Source organism: Falco cherrug, chromosome 2 (genome assembly GCF_023634085.1).
Source record: "Falco cherrug isolate bFalChe1 chromosome 2, bFalChe1.pri, whole genome shotgun sequence".
NCBI lineage: Eukaryota > Metazoa > Chordata > Aves > Falconiformes > Falconidae > Falco > Falco cherrug.
This window is the reverse complement of record NC_073698.1, coordinates 75,690,339-75,709,393: the sequence shown is the minus strand read 5'-3', so window position 1 is coordinate 75,709,393 and position 19,055 is coordinate 75,690,339. Positions and strand designations below refer to the sequence as shown.

At 35.1% G+C, this 19,055-nt stretch overlaps 1 protein-coding gene across 6 annotated transcripts in view; it reads right to left on the bottom strand.

Moving 5' to 3' along the window:
* Nucleotides 1-19,055, bottom strand: part of ITSN1 (intersectin 1) — a 136,610-nt gene that overhangs the window by 39,847 nt on the left and 77,708 nt on the right. For all 6 annotated transcript variants that reach the window (XM_055702617.1, XM_055702616.1, XM_055702619.1 and 3 more), the window contains 7 exons: nt 15,495-15,724; nt 13,998-14,119; nt 6,817-7,061; nt 5,024-5,183; nt 3,972-4,177; nt 3,186-3,268; nt 871-1,037 (listed from right to left, as the gene is read on the bottom strand). In XM_055702617.1, the coding sequence (XP_055558592.1) occupies nt 871-1,037; nt 3,186-3,268; nt 3,972-4,177; nt 5,024-5,183; nt 6,817-7,061; nt 13,998-14,119; nt 15,495-15,724 (1,213 nt within the window). The remainder of the gene's footprint in view (nt 1-870; nt 1,038-3,185; nt 3,269-3,971; nt 4,178-5,023; nt 5,184-6,816; nt 7,062-13,997; nt 14,120-15,494; nt 15,725-19,055) is intronic.

The window sequence follows — 19,055 nt, the reverse complement described above, 5'->3', positions numbered from 1 at the left end:
CTTTGGCTTTCCCACCAACAGAAATAATTTTAAAGAGTGATTTTGCTCAAGCTCTACGTTGCAGATAGTCTCTCATTGAGTTGTGTCACATATGTATGTACACATAAGAATTCAAGACTTGTTGAAAAAGTGTTACCACACAGATTTCCAAAAATCCAGTAATTTTTACTTAATTTACTTTTAAAAATCCTATTACATTTAGAGACATAAACAAGAAAACCTTCTCATCAAGAGATTAGTATTGAATTCAAACATGAGTCTAAGCTAACTCCTACTAGGAGATGAATTATCCTCTCAAACAGGTAAGGAATATAAATGAGAAAACATCTTTCTTTAGAATGCTTAAAAGAAAAAAAAAATGTAATACAGACATGTTCTATCAGATTACTCCAGGATAAAAATCAGATGAAACAGAACTTTTATTATTCAGTCAAGAACTTTCAAATAAATATGGTAGTTAGCAAAATTTGTTCCCCTTGATTGCAAGAAAACAACAAGGGGGGCAGGGGGCAGATAACAGACTGAAATATTACTGTTTATTTTTTATAAAAGAATATAATAGCAGTAAGACACAATTTGGTCATTACTTTACCTGGGGAGCAAAGTAGTCATAGCTATTCTGATCTGTCTCTATAGAACTGCCAAGTTAACATATGTAAGATTCATTTTAATATACAATCCAGAGAGTTATTTACAACATTATGTTGTAAAATGCAACTATTATTGTCTTCCCTTTGCAATCTCACATTCAGTAAAACTGCAAAATACTTTTTCTTCCCTTATGATCCACTGACTTGCAGCTATTGCTACACCACCAAATAAAATATACCTCCCCCAGCTCAGTGTTATAACATTTTTATATGTCTCTACCTCAGAATCTTTGAGTCTCACATAATTAGATGGGAAAACTCCTGATTTATCACCCAGTGTTCCTGTCCACCAGTCGCCATCTTTCTTTGTCACAAGAATCATATCACCTTGTTGAAAAGTTAGGTCTCCTTGTTCAGAACTCTCATAAGTATACATAGCAATATATTCTGTAAGAGGGAAATAAATACAGAACATGGGAAAACACTTGATAAACTGCTCAATTATCATTTGCAAAACATAACATAATGTAGTCTATCCATGGGCTACCTAGATGAGAATTGCTATTCCTAGAAACCTCAATATTTACTGCATTAAATTATGTCTATCAGAACTAAATACAATCTAAAGGCTACTTCAAGGGGACTTTTTAAAAAATAATTTTATAGTATAATTAAAATATACATAAACTATTTATTTATGTTAGAAAACACTCTTGAAACATGTTTCTCAATGGTTTCTGTTCTGTGCAGATGACTAGAATTTTCAGTCTTGGGGATGGGAAGTCTCAGTATCCAAATATCTGTACATACAGCCTTCATTTTACATATACTGTTTGGCTCCTGTATACAATGAATTCTTTCATTAATTGAAGCTTTGCATGAAGGGTGCACATCTCATTGCATCTTATGCAACAGGTGGCTGGGAACTATTAAGACAAAGCCTGAATTTGTTCTGTTTTGTTACAACACGGTCAACCACTTAGTATTCAAGTGCAAAAACACTGAAGTAGTCTGATGTTGAGAAATGCAATGCATAATTCAATCACAGGACTACATGAAAAAATGTTTACATAAATGATTACAAAGAAGAATTTCAGACAATCCAGTAACATTTTCTATATGACCTGATACATTCTTATTTAACTGAGCATTATCACACTTAATACAGGCAAAAACAGGTTTCTGAAGATTATATCATACTCTGCTTCTAAGACCAGCTCTGGACCTACAAGCAATATTTCAAGAAGACTTCCATGCTTATGGAAAATGTTCAAGTATTCCACTGCAGCTGGCAATTGTTCTATTTGCTTGAACACTAAGTCTGATCTAAAATCTTAGCTCAGGAAAGTTCACCAAGAACTCAAACCACAATGACTATCCTTAATGAAAGCTAAGGCATAGTTTGTCTAACAACTGCAGCTGAAAAATACACACGTCTGTTTGTATGCATGTACACACACACACTAAATATCATATGTATGCTATACACATGCAATATTTCTTAAATCCTTTAAATGTAATAAAGTGCTAAATCCATGCTTTATTATTTCTTAAAAATACAGCTTTTTTGAAATGTTTTAATAAAAGTTGTGTTCCTTTTTAATACAAACATATGACCTGACATATCCCATACTTCACAAAAAAGATTTAGCATTTCTACAGTTGCTGTCCCTCAAATATGTAGTAAGCAAGGCTAGCTGTATTTTGAAATAACTGTGATTATCTCACTTTCCTTGTTACATGGTTCTTTACTATTCCCTTCTTCTACTTTCTGTACTGCTCATGCCAGTGGCAAATTAAATACATCACTAACCAAAGAGACTTTCACTTAAAATTCTATGTAGGATTGTAGTTAAAAAACTTAAGAGGTGCTGCAGAGATTATATACAAATGCTCATCTGTAACCTATATTTAGATCCACTGATTTACCCTGACTGTGATTTAAATTAACCTAGCTGACCCTGCACTGAAGTGGATTAAGAGTGCCCACACAGTCTGTTAACACAGCTCATGTGGAGGCATTAACCTCCAGCTGTAGGGTGGTAACAACCAGGAACGCACATCTTTTAAAACCCTTCAGAGGTTGGACAATTATCTGTCTGTGCCCCATGCTCCATCTTTAAAAGTAAGTGAGGGGTAGCCTTGACATTAACGATCACAACATTCCATAAATATAATTGTAATTTCTTTAATTAAGAGCTTTAATGAAACATTGGAAATGAGCTTTGGGTGAAACTGAGACATTTATTAATAAATTCCTGATGTCATGAAGTACACGTTCATATGTGCTTATTTGGCCTCCTGCAAAAGCCCAATCCAGACAGGGAATCGTTACTAAAATATTTATACAAGAAACAGTACAAACTACAGGAGATACTGTAATGGCATGTGAAATTATTTCTTCTATATACACAACATATATAAATTTTTACTACAATAAATTTACATCATTCTAGAGGCAAACTTATTTGTACTTCCATGTTAACAGGCCTGACCTTAAAACACTAAGCTCTCTTGTTTCTGGTAATAAGCAGAATTATTCTATTTAATTACATAGTAATATACTATTAGTGCCATTCAGTTTGAAATGCTTACCTTCACCTGACATAGTTGCTTTTGTTGCTGGTGATGCTACTCTTTTCAGACTAGCAGGACTTTCTGAGGAACCAGAATCCATGCTTTAGAAGAAAATAACCGTTATTTAAGAAATTAAATCTCTTCAGAAATCTTTTTATCATATTTAAAAACTAAACCAATGCATATGCATCCACAAGCAATTAGCTGTATTTTAAAAGAAGAGATAGTATATGTGCAAATTAAAGCTTTTAAGTACAATGGCCAGTCATGGTTATACTTCGGTAACTGCCTTAAATACATAAGTTTTTGCACCTCCTCTTCTCTCTTCGAAAAAAAATATCTAAAATCATTCTCATTTGTATTACTAATGTTAATGTTGCTTTCATATTACACAGAACCAGTTTTTGATTGTTTCATTATCCAAGAGTAATGATAAGTCATTAAGTTTTGAGGCATACCTTTTTATTTTGGGGAAAGATAAGCTATGATTTACATTGCTGTAATTCATAAAATCTAATACACTAATTTTTGAGTTGCAAGTCACGTAAAATTAAGACTGTTCATTAAGCTTTAGATCTTCTGTAGGTGATGTATGACTCAGAGAACAGAGGTCAGTTTTCTTATTTTTCATACAAATTTCCAGGGTTGGAAGTCAAAACTCCCCAGAAGAAAGCCATACAAAGAATTTTTTTTTTTTTTTTTTTTTTTTTACAGACTAGATTCTAAACTTTAAAATTAGCGGGCAACTCTTCATATTTATGTAACTATTTCAGTATAGAAGTATAGTAAAAGCAAATAAAATACCTTGTTGACTTCCTAATGGGGCCTGAAATAAGCTTCACATACGATTTTGGAAACCACCCCTTTTGTCCTTGAACCTCTCCAAACCACCACATATCTTGCTGTTCCAAAACTGTGATGATATCATTTTTGTTGAAATTAAGGTGGTTGTCTTTTTTCGCTCTCCAAGGATACAAGGCCTGTGCTTGAAGCCCCTCCACTTTTTCGCCCTAATACAATTGTAAAAAAATGAGAGAGAAGTCAGTCATGCACCACCTTTCATAAAGCAAGCTGCTTAAGGAATTATATTCTTATGCTACTTATATAACAACAAAATACACAGATTCTCCCTCAATTGTTTAAAGCAAAGTCAATTAAACAAAGAAATACCAGAAATGCTTACGGTCCTACATTTCTATCTGTTAACACATAATCAATATAATGCAAGATTAGCAGAGATTTTGCTTAACAAGTTAAATAAAATTTGACAAGATGCACATGTAATAAACCTTCATGAGGCTATTTTGGCAGGATTTAAAGAAAACTTTATGGAAAATGATGCTTTGCTGCAAGTTATTCACTGTACATTCCAACTTCTTTTTTTCTTTAAGATACTAAGATATTTAGCATTTTTTGAACACTTTAGCTTACAAGAACAGTTATGTTGTTCAGTTAAGAAGGAGGAAATGCCTTAACAGATGGACAGAATTCATCTGATGTGAAGCTTTGTCCATTGCTATTCCACTTAACTACATAATCCACTTTGGAGTGAAGGTTATTTTCATGTGATTCAGGAAAGCCCCACAGAAATGACCCAAAACAGGCATCCTGCCAAAACGTTAAGACTGGACCACCAAAGCCTACAAAAAGCCAGCACAGAATACCAGAACAGAAACTGATTCATGTTAAATTCTGTCATGAATGTTGCAAGTAGATGTACACTACCTGTTCATCACTCCGAACTGAAAGAGCTTACCTGTCTCAGGGGACTGTTTTAATGCATGGTCAATGTTCATACTTTGCTTTCCAAACATTTATGCTGGGTCAGAACAGTTTTAACAAATATAAGTGCTCACCTGACCCAAGACAGGAGAGGGAGATGATCCTGTAACAGTGGCAGGAGTGAAGGCTGATCGCTGCCGCAGTTGCCCTGCACTCGGAACAGTCAAAGATGGCTGAGCTGCCCAGGCATCCCAGTTATCAGTCTCCTGTTTATCACTAGTGTTTGTTGGCCATCTGGAAAAAAAATGAGAATGACATTAATTCCTACCATTTTCAACTGAATAAACACACTCACGCAGTAAGATTGTGCAGAAAAAAATTTCTACATTCTAGGTTAACTTCTTTTAATTGCATATTCCATGAGCATCATAACTCTCAGGTGTAAGTAGTGCAATCAAACATAGGCTAACAATAATATTAAAAAGGCAATCTCTAAACACAGTTACTTGTCCTTGCTACTTAAGGCCAGCTGTTCTTATAATTTAATTTCATTTCTTAGCTATGTCCCAATACAACAGAAGTCTATATAATACACAGTGGAAAGAAGTAACTCAAAAGGAAAGAAAAAATCATTATTGTCTTCAAAACTAGTTTGAAGTTTTCACACCTGAATGTCACTGACCTCTCACATTCATTTCCCTTATATATCATTTCACTGTTTCTCATTCAAATCCTTATCTTTTTTCTTTTACTTAAAATTGTTTCCTACTGACTTCATTTAGTTTTATGCAACCTCTTATCTTTTCATGTTATCTCTTGTCCTTTAAAATGCCTACTAAATCTCATAATCCACACTTCTGCCTCCAAATACTCACTTATATGAACATAATCCCCTGAACTCTAGGAGTGTAAACAAAGCATCTATCTTAAACATAAGTTTCCTTTGCCTGTTGCTTGTGCTATTAGTTGGAGTAATCAGTTGTTGTCCACCAGACTGTAATATTGTCCAAAGGCCACAACCATCCCTAACCCCTCTATCACATCAAGGACAGTATTATTACTATAAATGCTCTTGGACTTACTTTGTATTGAAACTGAACATTAATTTTATGAAAAGCATAAAAGCATATATTAATGCACCTAGGGTACAAACAGCTTTGCCAAAAGTATAGTTTATTCAAAACAATAAAATCCAGTACATGCCAGACATCTCCAGAAAGCTCAAGACTTAGTCTTACCCTCCCCCCCCCCTTCAGAAAAATGACTGTAGTAAAACAGAAAAAGTTTAAATAACTGGAAATGCTCCTGTGACCTATTTGATGAAAATTTTTAAATAGAACATATCATGTACTATAATATTGTGCTAAGATAATTTAGATTTCGATTTATAAATATGTATTATATGATCCAAAGATAAGACAATTACATACCCAACCCCATTTACATAGGGTTGATAATACTGCACAGAGCATTACACTGAGTTAACAAGACATATAGAGAAGGGCACATGTTCTACTTGCATCAGTCTTATTAATGCTGTGATAAGGAATTAATAAATCATCTTTTCATGTTAACTATTATTATCATATTTTACATAATCCAAGTTGGAAACCTTCAATGAGGACTGGTGTTAATTAATTTAAAAGGAGGAAGGTGACCACTTTGGGATTTCCACCATGTCACCATCCTCTTAGGAATGTCTCCTATTTGTGATATGTCCTTCTGCATTGCTCAGGCAGATATGATGGAAACATGGTTAAAGTTTCACAAGGCTGCGATTTTAGCTATTTGTTATGGAAAAAATGCTTCACTTCAAACAAGCTGGTTTCATTTTGCAATCCTGATACTCTGTTTTAACTGCCACCACAGTCATATCGATTAAAAAGGACTCCACCATATTTAAGGTAATGACCACTACCAAACATACGTTGAACTGAAGTCTGCCCAGTTATTGGCAGTTGTAGTACACTCTGTAGGAGCAGGAGTTCCTAGCGATGTAGTGGTTTCATGCACAGAAACTTTAGGTGCAGCAGCCGCCTCAACTGCTGGCTTTACAGAAGCTGGAACTTCATTTTCAGGTATTTTCTCTGCATAGTTTGCAGGGAACCATCCAGTTTTCCCCTTCAATTCTCCACCAAGCCACCCTGGTTCTCCAGTCTGGCTTTCATCCACCTGTAGACACATTAAGGTAGAAAGTTAAGAAACATAACATACAAATGGAATTTTTACTTAAAACAATCCACCTCATTCACAGTAATTAACTTTCTCTAGTTACAGAGACGTGACACCTTCATTACAAATACAAGTTCCACCTAGGCAGAATTTTGTAATTTACCTTTGAAAGTTGACAGCTATTCCTTCTATGGCATATTAATAGATAAAGGAATATTTTGCAACGTACTACTGCTTTGCAATTCTTTTTTTTCTTTTCCTTCTTTCCCCTCAAGCCAAAATTAAAAGGATTTATTGGTGGTGAGGTAGAGAGGTTTTGTTTCAGTTCTAATGCATAAACCAGGCAAGGCTTTTTAAACAGCTGCTTGAAAGTCTGTCATAGTACAGCAGATTTGGGAGAAGTGAGTTCTACAGAAATCCCTTAAATATTGATATTTCTGTTTTAACTAACAGAAAACACAGTTTAAAACAATATTCCTAGATTCTCTCTTACAGAAAATACAACAAAACCCCACAGCATATTACAAAAAACACCCATCCAACAAGGCATAGCCACAGATTTGCTGATGTATTTATACAGAACAATTCTGTGGCAAGATTTCATACATAAATTTGCAGGCCTCTGTTCTTTCACCTCACTCCAACATCTTTGCCAAGCCATAAAGGACAGGTTGAAACAGGGCCATTTTTGCAACTGCATTTCAATTCCTACTTATTGATTATTATAATCTTATTAAGCTATGGTTTTGCAAATTTCACACTTTCCTGTGAACTCTTCTTAAACATTTCACACGTCTGTTCTCCAAGCTCTACTGACAGACTACTGTCTTAGTGTGTTATTTCAACAAAAATGATTAGTTTAATTTCTGTGAGCTGCAGCTTACTACATTCAGCAAGAATTGCAGAGAAGACAAATAATTCACTATGCTACCCCTGGTGAACTGATACGGTGGCTAAATACCTCCAAGGCCATGTCAGTTGCAGAAATTTTTTAGAAGAAAAAAAGGCAGTAATTGTGTTCAGTAATAATTTTGGCAAATTTGGTGTTCTAGCTATCTGATCTCTTTGGTAGGTCAAAAGAATCTCAGTTTTCAAGCAAATCCTTACATATGAATAGGGTTTGCACCTTTGATATGTAAATAACACCTACTTTGTACAACAACCTGCTGTGGTAGCTGCAGATTCCCCAGCAATGGTCAAGTCAGAAGTAAAATCAGGCCAGTAATGAAAAGTCAGATGACCAACCTTATGCTGTGGCTGGTCTTTGGCAAGAACTTCTCTCATCTGTTTAGCCCAGTAGCAATCAGTATTTCAAAATATGCAAGGGTTTCAAACAACAGTGTAATTCAAGAGTTGTCTGTAGCAGATAACAGTAGGGCAGGCAAGGATCCTTAAATCTGTACTTGTAAATCACCTGACACCATTCCCTAAAAATCCATTATCAATGTAAGGGATTTGTTGATAATGCTTTATGAGCTAAGGAATAAGAAATAGTATCCTTTTCTCAAAGGGGTTTTCAGTATATGACACCAGGAAAACCAGCATATAGTAGGGGGTCTTGAGCTAGATGCTTCTGTGGTTTGAAACACACCTATGAATTCACTCTATCAATTTTAACAAAATAGAACACCATCAGATGCCTGTTTGGAGAAAGAAAGGAAATTAGTGGCAAGAAAAATTATTTGTGGTAATGGTGCAAACTAGTCGCTCTAGACTAAAAGTGGGACCATTCTTTTGCCTAGAAGTGACTGAAATGGAAGCAGCAAAGCTTCTGCCTCTGATTACTTGTTTGATACCTACGAAGCTGATGGACCACTCACTTGAGTTGCTGATAGACTAATGCGCCTTAGGCCAGTTGTTGACTCTTTGACTGCCTCCTGTTGTAATTTGTATCCCACAACCCTCTTTTGAGGCAAAACAATACATTACTTCTGCTTTTTGTTGGGTCCATCTTCTGTCTCAGTCCCTATTAACTCAAAGCAAAGCCAGAGATATGGACTACATGCTTGACCGGTTCAATGTGGTTTTACTGCAGTGCAGAGCAAAATTTCCACTGCAGTTAAAGCAGCAGTATGAGTGATGGAAGGTCACAGCACAGGGTGACTCTTGGAAGGGGGAGGGAGAAATGGATTGTCAGCACCTGATGTCAAGTTGAATATCCTAAAAACCTAAGAATAGTCACATAGTTTCTACCCTCATTCAATTAGTCAAGTAGTAACTAGAAACACTGACATACAAAGAATAGGGACTGAAAAGCTAAAAAATCTGTTAGGTGATATTCTAAAGAGGGCATCTTTGAAATGAATCAGTCATACAAAAACCACTGTGATTTTTTCAGAAAGAAATGCTTTGTACAAGCAGAGAAAAAAACCAACCACTTCCCAAAGGGTGTCAAAACCAAGCAATTTAATGTCTCTTTAGAAGACAGTTTTAAGTTATAATAATTCATAAACCAGCCTATTAGGATAGTCAAATTTATGTTTGTTCAATTATGTTTTCTAGGTATACTTCCGAAAAGGCACTTTGAAGGATAATTTTAACTCTGTAACTCAAAAAATCTGGCTTCTTAGTTATTCATATAAAATATAATTTGCATCTGGTTTTGTAGTGCAGTAGTGGAACTTTAAATAAATTCCTTTGAATTTTTTTTAAATGAATTTGTTCTAATTTCCTTATATTTTTACACCTACCATCCCCAAGCCCCTACAACAAACTATCCCAGATTTTTTTCCAAAATACAACTACATGTTAAATGTACACCTGTACAGAGAATTATAGCATGTGTTGTTTTATGTTTTATTTATTCAAATATGCTTTAGAGCCACAGCTTACAACTACTTAGTTCCAGCAACTGAACACAAGTGACAGGAGTAACAGCAACCCAAACCTTAGCAGCAAAAGCAACACATCCAGTTAGCAGCTCTGTCAACAGAAGGACTGGCTTTGCAGTGGTCTACTCCACTTTGACTTGGCTTGTGTATGCAGTGCATGCACACAGTAAGAGAAGCCCTCTTTTATGAAGCAACACCCTAATATTCTAACAAAAAGTATTTAATCAAAGCTAAACAGAGTACCATTATCTGTTTTGTTCAACTATCTATCCATTCAATGACAATTTTAATTCTAATCTACTTGTAGGCTTTTGATATAGATATTTTGAGACTACTGGAATTCCTGTTACAATGCTGAATATCAACCGTGGGCCAGAGGCCATATGCTGATTACGCCTACACAGGATCTAACACAACGAGGCTGTCTATGTGTCTAATACAAAGAACATTCATTCTAATTCTCACCATCAAACTCATAAGAAACTATCATTAATTTTAGACTTTCCATGGAAGCTTCTTCATGAATCTCCTGTTTAGCTTATGTCCTCTTGCTATCAGAGCCACTACAGTTCAGTAATTCAGTAACCCACCTGTATTTCACCAAATTACGCTTAAGTTTATTTAAATAAGCTTTATTACACAAAATATTATCAGCAACAACAGAATCCATTCATTTACTTCAAGCTGGACCCTAAGAGCAGCAAATGCCAGCAGGACTTGCTTTGTAGAAGAGCTATCCAAAGGAAAAGAATTCCATACATTGTGTACATATATTCATACACATCATAGAAACTTAAGCTCTTGAACAGACAGAGCCCTGAAAGAAGCACGGCCTTCTGGGCTCGGAATATTTGTTCCCAGACAAAAGCTTGGTTAAATTATAGTTAGGATTATAAATCAATCTATCTTACAGCGAAATAAATTTCAAGTACATAGTAAGGTAAGAAGCTGAGAAAGCAGAAATCCACATTAAGAGAAAATATAAAAATCCTGTAATTAAAAAGTAGAAGAATTAAAAAAATACAGCCCACACCCCATGCACTTGCTAAACCATTACACAAGACACACCAGTGCTACAGATAACTAATGTGTACTGGAAAGTCAGAGAGAAGAAAGCCCTCCTCAAATTTGCAAATACTTATTTCAGAATAAACCCTCATCCTTCTCCCTCATTTCCACCAAGACAGGTTTTAAGATTCATGCACAGTGTAAAAGTGCATTACACTGTCATAAAAACTATTTACAAGCTATACATCTATTAAAGCCACAAGTCATTCTGACATAATGAATTCTGCAGTCCTATTTACATCCAGGATTCAGGCCTGGTTTCCATGTGCGCAGTCAATGGATTTGAGCTTCAGCTGAATTCTTTGCTCACGGCAGTTACAGTTTGGGTGGTACCTTCTATACAGCTATACGATTATAGGACATGATTGCACAAGCACACACAAAGCCATTTATAAGTGTTAAAATGGTGAAGTGTTAGATTTGCCTAAGTTAGAACACAGTTATTCTAAGCAATACTTATTCTGTTGCACACAAACTCCTAACTGTATAGGTCAGCTTAACTACAGAGTTGCATTTATGTCATAAATTAGACACACTTTAACATGTAAGCTTGTAAATTATTAATTTCCAAAAAACATCAACTCAAACCTTTTAGACCCACAGGACACAACAAACACTTAAAGACAGAGAAGAGTCTAGGAGTCCAAATGCCCATTATCAAAAGTAAGTTCTGGTCCATTGCAGTTAAATTACTTTTGACAATGTGAGCTTGCTTGTTAATTTTACCCAAGGTGAATTTAAAAACAAGTAAACTAAATGTTAACAAAATCTGTATTTATGAAAATGAATAAATTGCATAGACTTCCTAACAGTCATATAGCACACTTACCCATTCCCTTTTAACCTCCATCAGGAAAGCAATGATTTAAAGCAAGGTAAAATTATAACATATTTCACAGAAGTGTCTTACTTATATTAACTTTTCTAAGAGTAGCCCATTTAAGCAATTACTAAGAGCAGGAGATAAATCCCACAAGAATTAGTCATCAGGTTTAATTAGAGTCAGAAGTTAGTTAATGAAAATTGAGAGTAGTTACCCTACTTTTGTAGGGTAAGTTAAAATAGAAGTACAAAATTAACATATAGAAAGATTCAGATAACCTCAAAGTCTCTATTTGAAATGTGTGAAGTGCTCTTTAAAAATATACTTTTTCTGGCAAAAAATGTTATTTCCCTGCAAGTCTACCTAATAGTGATCGCTTTTTCTCAAGGATGAAAACAGTTTCCATGCCTAGGCTACAATCTATTTCCCAAGAAAGCCAGACAACACAGCATTTTTCAATAGCCTAAGGAGACCCATGCACCTGTATCCTCTCTCATTTAACTGCTGACTGACCAATACTATTTTCCTGACACATAATAACACTACGTTGCACTGTTATACAGAATGGCATCGGGCCTCCGAGTCATTCAGTAGTGCTACTAATCCAGGATTTGCCTTTTGTTTCCAAAAGCGCTTCTAATGCCTCACAAACACATCAGTGAAACACAGCTGAATCGATGAAAAAAACAAAACCAAAACGAAACCAAAAAAAAGGCTGAGACAGGAAGGCTCATCTCGCCAGAAAACAAGCTTTTTTAAAAATAGTTATCATTACAACTTATGAGAGTCTACAAAGAGTATTTTTTCAAAAAACAATTCTTACTAAATTGTGCCAAAATGCAATAGCTCTTAAAGTCTGTTTTGCTGGGTAGAACACTATAATGAATACACCTTCCCACAGTGAACAAGGTTTCATTTAATAGTAACACTAGGAATTTTCATTATGAATAGACATATGCTTGTTAAGATCACACTAGTAATTTATTAATATTAACATATACATTTAATAACTGCAGTCATTAACAATAGAACTATAATTTTAGAAATAACTAAAGACAAAAGCAGAATATTGCTTTAGAGTTTAACCTGACAGTTATAGGCTGACCACATCCCTGTATCTCATCATCTACTTAAAAAAAAAACCAAAAAAACCCACAAACCAAAAAACAAAACACACAAAAGAAAGGAAATAATTCTGTACGAACACACCTGCAACCAAATGTTTAACCTTTGAAGTTTCCACTTTTAGAAATGACGTTTTACCTACTGTGTATCCTCTTTAAATGTAAAAGTATCTCAAAAAAAGACTTAAGTAGATTAAAAACAAAAACAGTAAGTCATACAAAAAATTTCAAGTTACAATTACACTAGATCAGGGGTCCTCAAACTACGGCCCACGGGCTGGGTACGGCCCCCCAGGGTCCTCAATCTGGCCCCCACTATTTACAGAACCCGTCCCGTCCCGTCCGTCCCCCCCACCACCGGGGGCTGGGGGGGGAAGCCAAGCAGCCGCAGATGACTGCCTGCCACTTTATCTGCACGCCGGCCCCCTGGTTAAAAAGTTTGAGGACCCCTGCTCTAGATCATAATGTCAAGAACTGCCACCAGAAGAGCTGTATAAAAATTTCCAATATTACTGAAGAAGTGTCAGCACCATACAAAGACTATATGTGATCATGATGGAAGTATAGTCATCTTGTAGTTTATTGTAATAGTTTCACATAGTATTACACTGGACATCACATTCTCTTAATAAAGGCAATTTTCCAAATTAAAAACTTTACACCGCTCTTTTACTATTCTTATAAAAAGGTAAATTTCTTAATAAAAACATATTTCATCAAAGCTAGTTTTTGGTTCCACACATAATAGCCACTGTCTCAATAACAGGAACTTTACTCCCTAGGTACCCTGGAGGACAGACACCTCTCACTGAGATAACTTCTGTACAGGAACCTTTTTAAACACATTGACAGACACACCTGCCTCAGTATACTAAAAGTGATAACTATTTACTCAGATTATATTTAAACTTTACACTCAGAATGAACTGTTAGAAATTATCCATTATTATAATAGGGTTACTATGTCATATCACATAATTTTGGTATTCACCGAAATATTTTTCTCATGTCTATAAAAAAATCTTGCCATATATAATTTCAATCACACAAACACTTCTGTAATTTTTTCAAGTAATATCACAATTCTTACCATGACTATGTCGCCTGGCTGAATAGTGATTTCGTCGTGGCTTCTTGATTCAAAAGGATACAGTGCTCTATAGTACACTATTTTTACATCCTCCTGAGCAGAAATGGTTAGAGGAGCTTTTTCTGAGCAAAGGAAAAAAACCCCACACAGATATAAAGGTTAAGGAAAAAATAAAATATCACAACACATTATTTTTTAGATATTTGAAAAACAAGGTGAAAGTGGCAACAAAAATTAACAAACCATACATTGTCTGTAGGAAGTATATTGTCCTCTCTTTACACAAGGGAAAATATCAAAATGAATTATTTAAAATACAATTTTCTTACTATTTTATAAATACCAGGTAAAATATTACTATATTTTAACTTTTATGATATATACAACTATTTTTGTAGTAAGATTCATGTACTTATGATGCAACATATATGACTCTTCAAATGCTTCAATGATTTTTTAGGTTAAATCTTATCAGCCACAGGTTCAAACAGTGATGTTCTGGCATATATCAATGGTATCCCGAATACTTTTGGAGCCTGCTTGTGTGGCAGCTTCATTTGCAGCCTGACTATACTTCCAGGAAAGATGTTTCAAAATGTTCTAGTACATATAGATTGGCTGAAAAGAGGTCACTTACAGATGATGTATTAAAAAAATTACATGCTAAAGATGTATTATTAGAAAAAGAATACAGAAAAGCCCCAAAGGTATAAGCTAAATTGCTTTTGTATAATGCACTTCCTATTTTGTCTATTCAGTCATAAAAGTTCCCTCTGCTACTCTGCACAAACAAAACCTAGCAAGAGGACATATTAGATCAAGTCAATTCTAGATTTGGGCTAAAAGACAGAAGGTAATTTCCCTTTTATGCAATCCTTTGATCAAATTTTCAAACAAGTATCACATTCCCAATCAGTTCTCTTGTGTATGTATCAAAGCCACTTAAGGGGGAACCATGATTCCCAATAGGGGCAAAAATCAGGTTATAATGCAGAGAAAAAGCTCTCAGCTGAAAGTGATCATGTGCATAGCAGAAAAAAGGGGATTGAATCTTAGACTTCAGATCATTTGTTTGGTAAACAACATGCACGGGGAAGGGTGAAGAGAAAGAAGGATAACTAAATTAGATACTGCTACTATAAAAAATCCCAAGGCATATATTCCACATCAAAATAAAAAATGTAAAGAAAAACAAAGAAATAATTTTTGACATCTTGCATCACGATCTCACAACTTACAGTTAAGATTCTTCAGCTGGCACTGTGAGTCTCATTAACTGTGCTTTACACTCTGCTAAACACCATACTTTTAGGAAAAATAGTGAAGCCTAAAAGAAAAACTTTTTTTGGATTCTAGAGCTCCATCCATGCATGATTTACTTTATCTAGACTAACAAACCAACCTTGAAACATAATATTCTTCTGTATTAAATGGAAGACAGAATTGTTCAAGAAGCACATGCAACAGCTGTTCTTGATTATTTTTTTTTTACCCTACCTGCATTTGACCAAGGAGCCTGGACAGCTGGCTTGACGGGCTCTTGATGTGGTTGGAAAAGTTTACTCAGTTTCTCTTGCATTTCCTGTTTCCCCTTATCCTCACTTTCCTTCTTCTTAGATATTTCTTCCCTTTTTTGCTTTTCATCTTCCTGAACTTTTTTTTGCCACTGAAGTTCTTCTTCTGGTTGTACTCGATCAAGCCGCTGTTTATCCCGTTCCTGGATTCGCCTGTTGGACAGTTAAGGTGGGTGTTTTTAAGGCAGTCAAACAAAAGATCATAAACATTAGTTGTCTTTGTGTGTGATCTATAGTATAAAGTGCACTCTATGACTTTTGCATGACTCCATATGTATTCATAAAGAAAGAGCTGTGACTCTCAGACAATCAAGAGAATACTAGTTAATGTAACCTAATACTAAGCGCAGGCCTCCATTGCGTTGAGCTGCTTTTTTCTTTGCATTTAAATAAATATCTTTTTTAAAATTTTATTTTAACTCACATATCAATTCTGTACCTTTACAATACAATTCCACAGAACTCTAGAAGAGGTATTGAGCAACCTGAGCATACAGAAGTTATAAACTACTTACCTTTTGGAGCTAAATGTAAGATGGAAAAAAATATTATTCAACACTATTTTTTCTTGTCTGAGTTCTTCAGAGATTTGTAAATGCTTTACTTACTTTATTGAGGCTGTAATATCTTCTCTACAATAACATGAGAATAAATATATACCTGTGTTTTTCTATTTATTGTATGAAACCTCACACAGGTATCTTGGAACAGTGTCTTACTTTGGTCTTACTCTTACTCTGCAAATCATAAGCTTGATAACATTCAGTATCTTACACTTTCAGTCCCACCTCTTCAACTCAACAACGTCTGAGTCTCAGCTTGGGGATTCAATACTTTTATGTATTGTCTTTTCACTGTTTTCCATGGCATTCATAAATCCTATGCAGTTGGTTTTAGTGATGAACCATATGGAGAAAGGAGTAAGAAAAAGAGGAAGAAAAAAATTCTCCCTTGTGTGAAGAAACAAAACTTCTTGGCATCCAAGAATCCAGACATAAGCCCTTCAGTTCCACATAAGGCTGCTTTCGAAAATCTCTTCCCACGTGGTCCAATGTAAGCAATCTGTGTATTCCATTATATCAGCATTGCAAGTTACCTTTTTCATTTGCTCCACAATTCGTTTTATTTAATCTAGGCCTGTAGATATCAACTACAGCTATTGCCAGACATTTTCAATAATGAATTCTTACCATTGTTTTCCCTGAAACCCAATAAGCAGCAAATTACACACTTCAATTTTTATCTGTTCAGCATGGACTTCAGCTCAAAAAATACAGGAAGAAGTCAAGAACACCAAACAAAATGGTTCTGCTTATTTTCTCAAAGCCACAAACGTCCCTAGGTAAGATTCAAACCAGCCAAATCAGGGGAAAAAAAAAAAAAAAAAAAAAAAGAAGAAGAAGAAAAAAGTAGTAATCAGAAAATATGGTAGTCCTGATCCTCCTGTTGAGCTGCAAGGAGTAAAATCATCTGCAAGCTTCATACAGCACTCCTGTAGAACTATTCAGAAAATTTCACATTCCCAACTGTGAAAACTAACAAGTCCTTCCCCTCTGACAGAGGACAAGACAAGAGTAAGTCATCTCTGCTAGAAACAATTTGCACCATTAAATATAACTCTAAAGGGCTATAACAGATGCACAGTGTGCTTTATTTTGTTCCACAACCCATTCCACTTTCATACTTTCTTCATACTTACAAAATTAGTGACAAATGCATCACAGCAAGCTGTTTAAGATGGCAGCTACTAACTTACAAGCTCAAAAAAATCTTTGGTTGTCAATTAAACCGCTGATATTGTTTCAATATTTTAGATCAGTACACCACGAGTAGAAGTTAAGATACCAGAGTGAAGAATATCACTTCCTCCTTTACGAAATACTGTTACACTTTTCTGCCTTAAATGCAAGTCATCTAACAAGTTAATAAATTCGCTGTTCTGACAACTTCTTATTTTAATTGCTGCATTTGTCCTTTGTATATTCACCTGCAAAGCATTCAGAGCCAATTACTCAGCAGTTTTGTTGTAACACTGAAGCTGTACCACACAGGCATACAAAGCTCAGTTTTCTTTTGACTTGAATGTTGTCTTACCTGGTGAGTTTAGTCAGATGGGCTTTAAATGGGAAACTGAGTTTTTAATTATGTTTCTAATAGAAGTGATTAAATCTTCCTATACTTAAAAACCACGTTTGCTCTAACTGCTGGAGCAAGCAGGCAACAATCTAGTGGGGCAGGGGGGGGGGAGGCGTATGTTTGATTTCCTTTTTCCTTCCATAGAACCTGCAGAATTTTCTTGTTTGATTGTTATGAAAGCTAATTATCACAAGTTGAAGACAAAAAAGGTAGTAAGAAGAGACTGAGAAGCCCAGGCCCAAGTACCAGAACTTAAGGTTACGAACAGAAAACTTGACATTCTGCTCTTTTCCTTACTTCAAGACTCTCGATGTTTTAATTATTGTGGATATGGCCTCTAAGCTAGGATTTACCTGCACTTGCTTTTTACTCTTTCAATTTTTTTTTCTCTCACCAGCTGCATTATACCACTCATGCAGTTCTTGTCCCAAACACCAAGAGTAAGCTCTATTCATTTTACTCAAATGTAGGGTTTTTTTCCCTCTGACCTGTATATTACTCCCACAATCATACAAATCTGCATGGAATTAGCGTTAAGTTAATAAAGACTAATTAGCCATAAAAGGTCTTAAAGACCTCTACCATCCCCAAATATGTATGTCTGTATATCTGTTTGCTCAATGAAGTATGTGCACAATTCAGTGCATAATTACCAATAAAAAATTGCTAAGATTGTTCTCAGTATAAAGCGACTGTGGATATCCATTAAGCCAAAGATTTAAGTGCACAGAATTATGATCTTAGATTATTCGTTCTTTCTTTGCTTTCATTAGAGCTACTACTACATGGCAGCATACGTCTGTAACCATTATGGTGTAGTATCCAGGTTATGAGTATTAATCATTTACCTTATTCATTTTGGTGTCTGTTGGAAATCAGTAAGACTTGGTAGACTGCTTGTTACGAGTTATACCAATTACAATTATTTAGAAGCTTGAATAGCTGCACAGCACAAAGTTTTGCATTACCAATAAAGTCTGAATGCTCAACTAGCATGAAAAGTCAGACATGAAGTTTTCCATGGCAGAAGTTTTTCCTTTTTTAAGTTTGTTTTTTAAATTTCCACTTTTCTGTAAGGAAGTGGAGTATTTTATTATTTACTATTTCTATACTTCCAGTACCTCAGCAGCCTTCTTGTTTTCAAGGAAAAGTCCCAACATAATTACCATATTTAGTGTCATTATTTCTTTGCGGCAGGAAGCTGTTTTCTTAGAAAGCTTGCTATTTAAGAAGTCGATCTTTAAGATTTTTAAAGGCATAGGTTTTACGTCAATTATTTAAGACTTATCTAAATGTAATTGCTTTCTATGTATAAGATTTCTGTTTGAAGACACAGTTTTCACTGAGA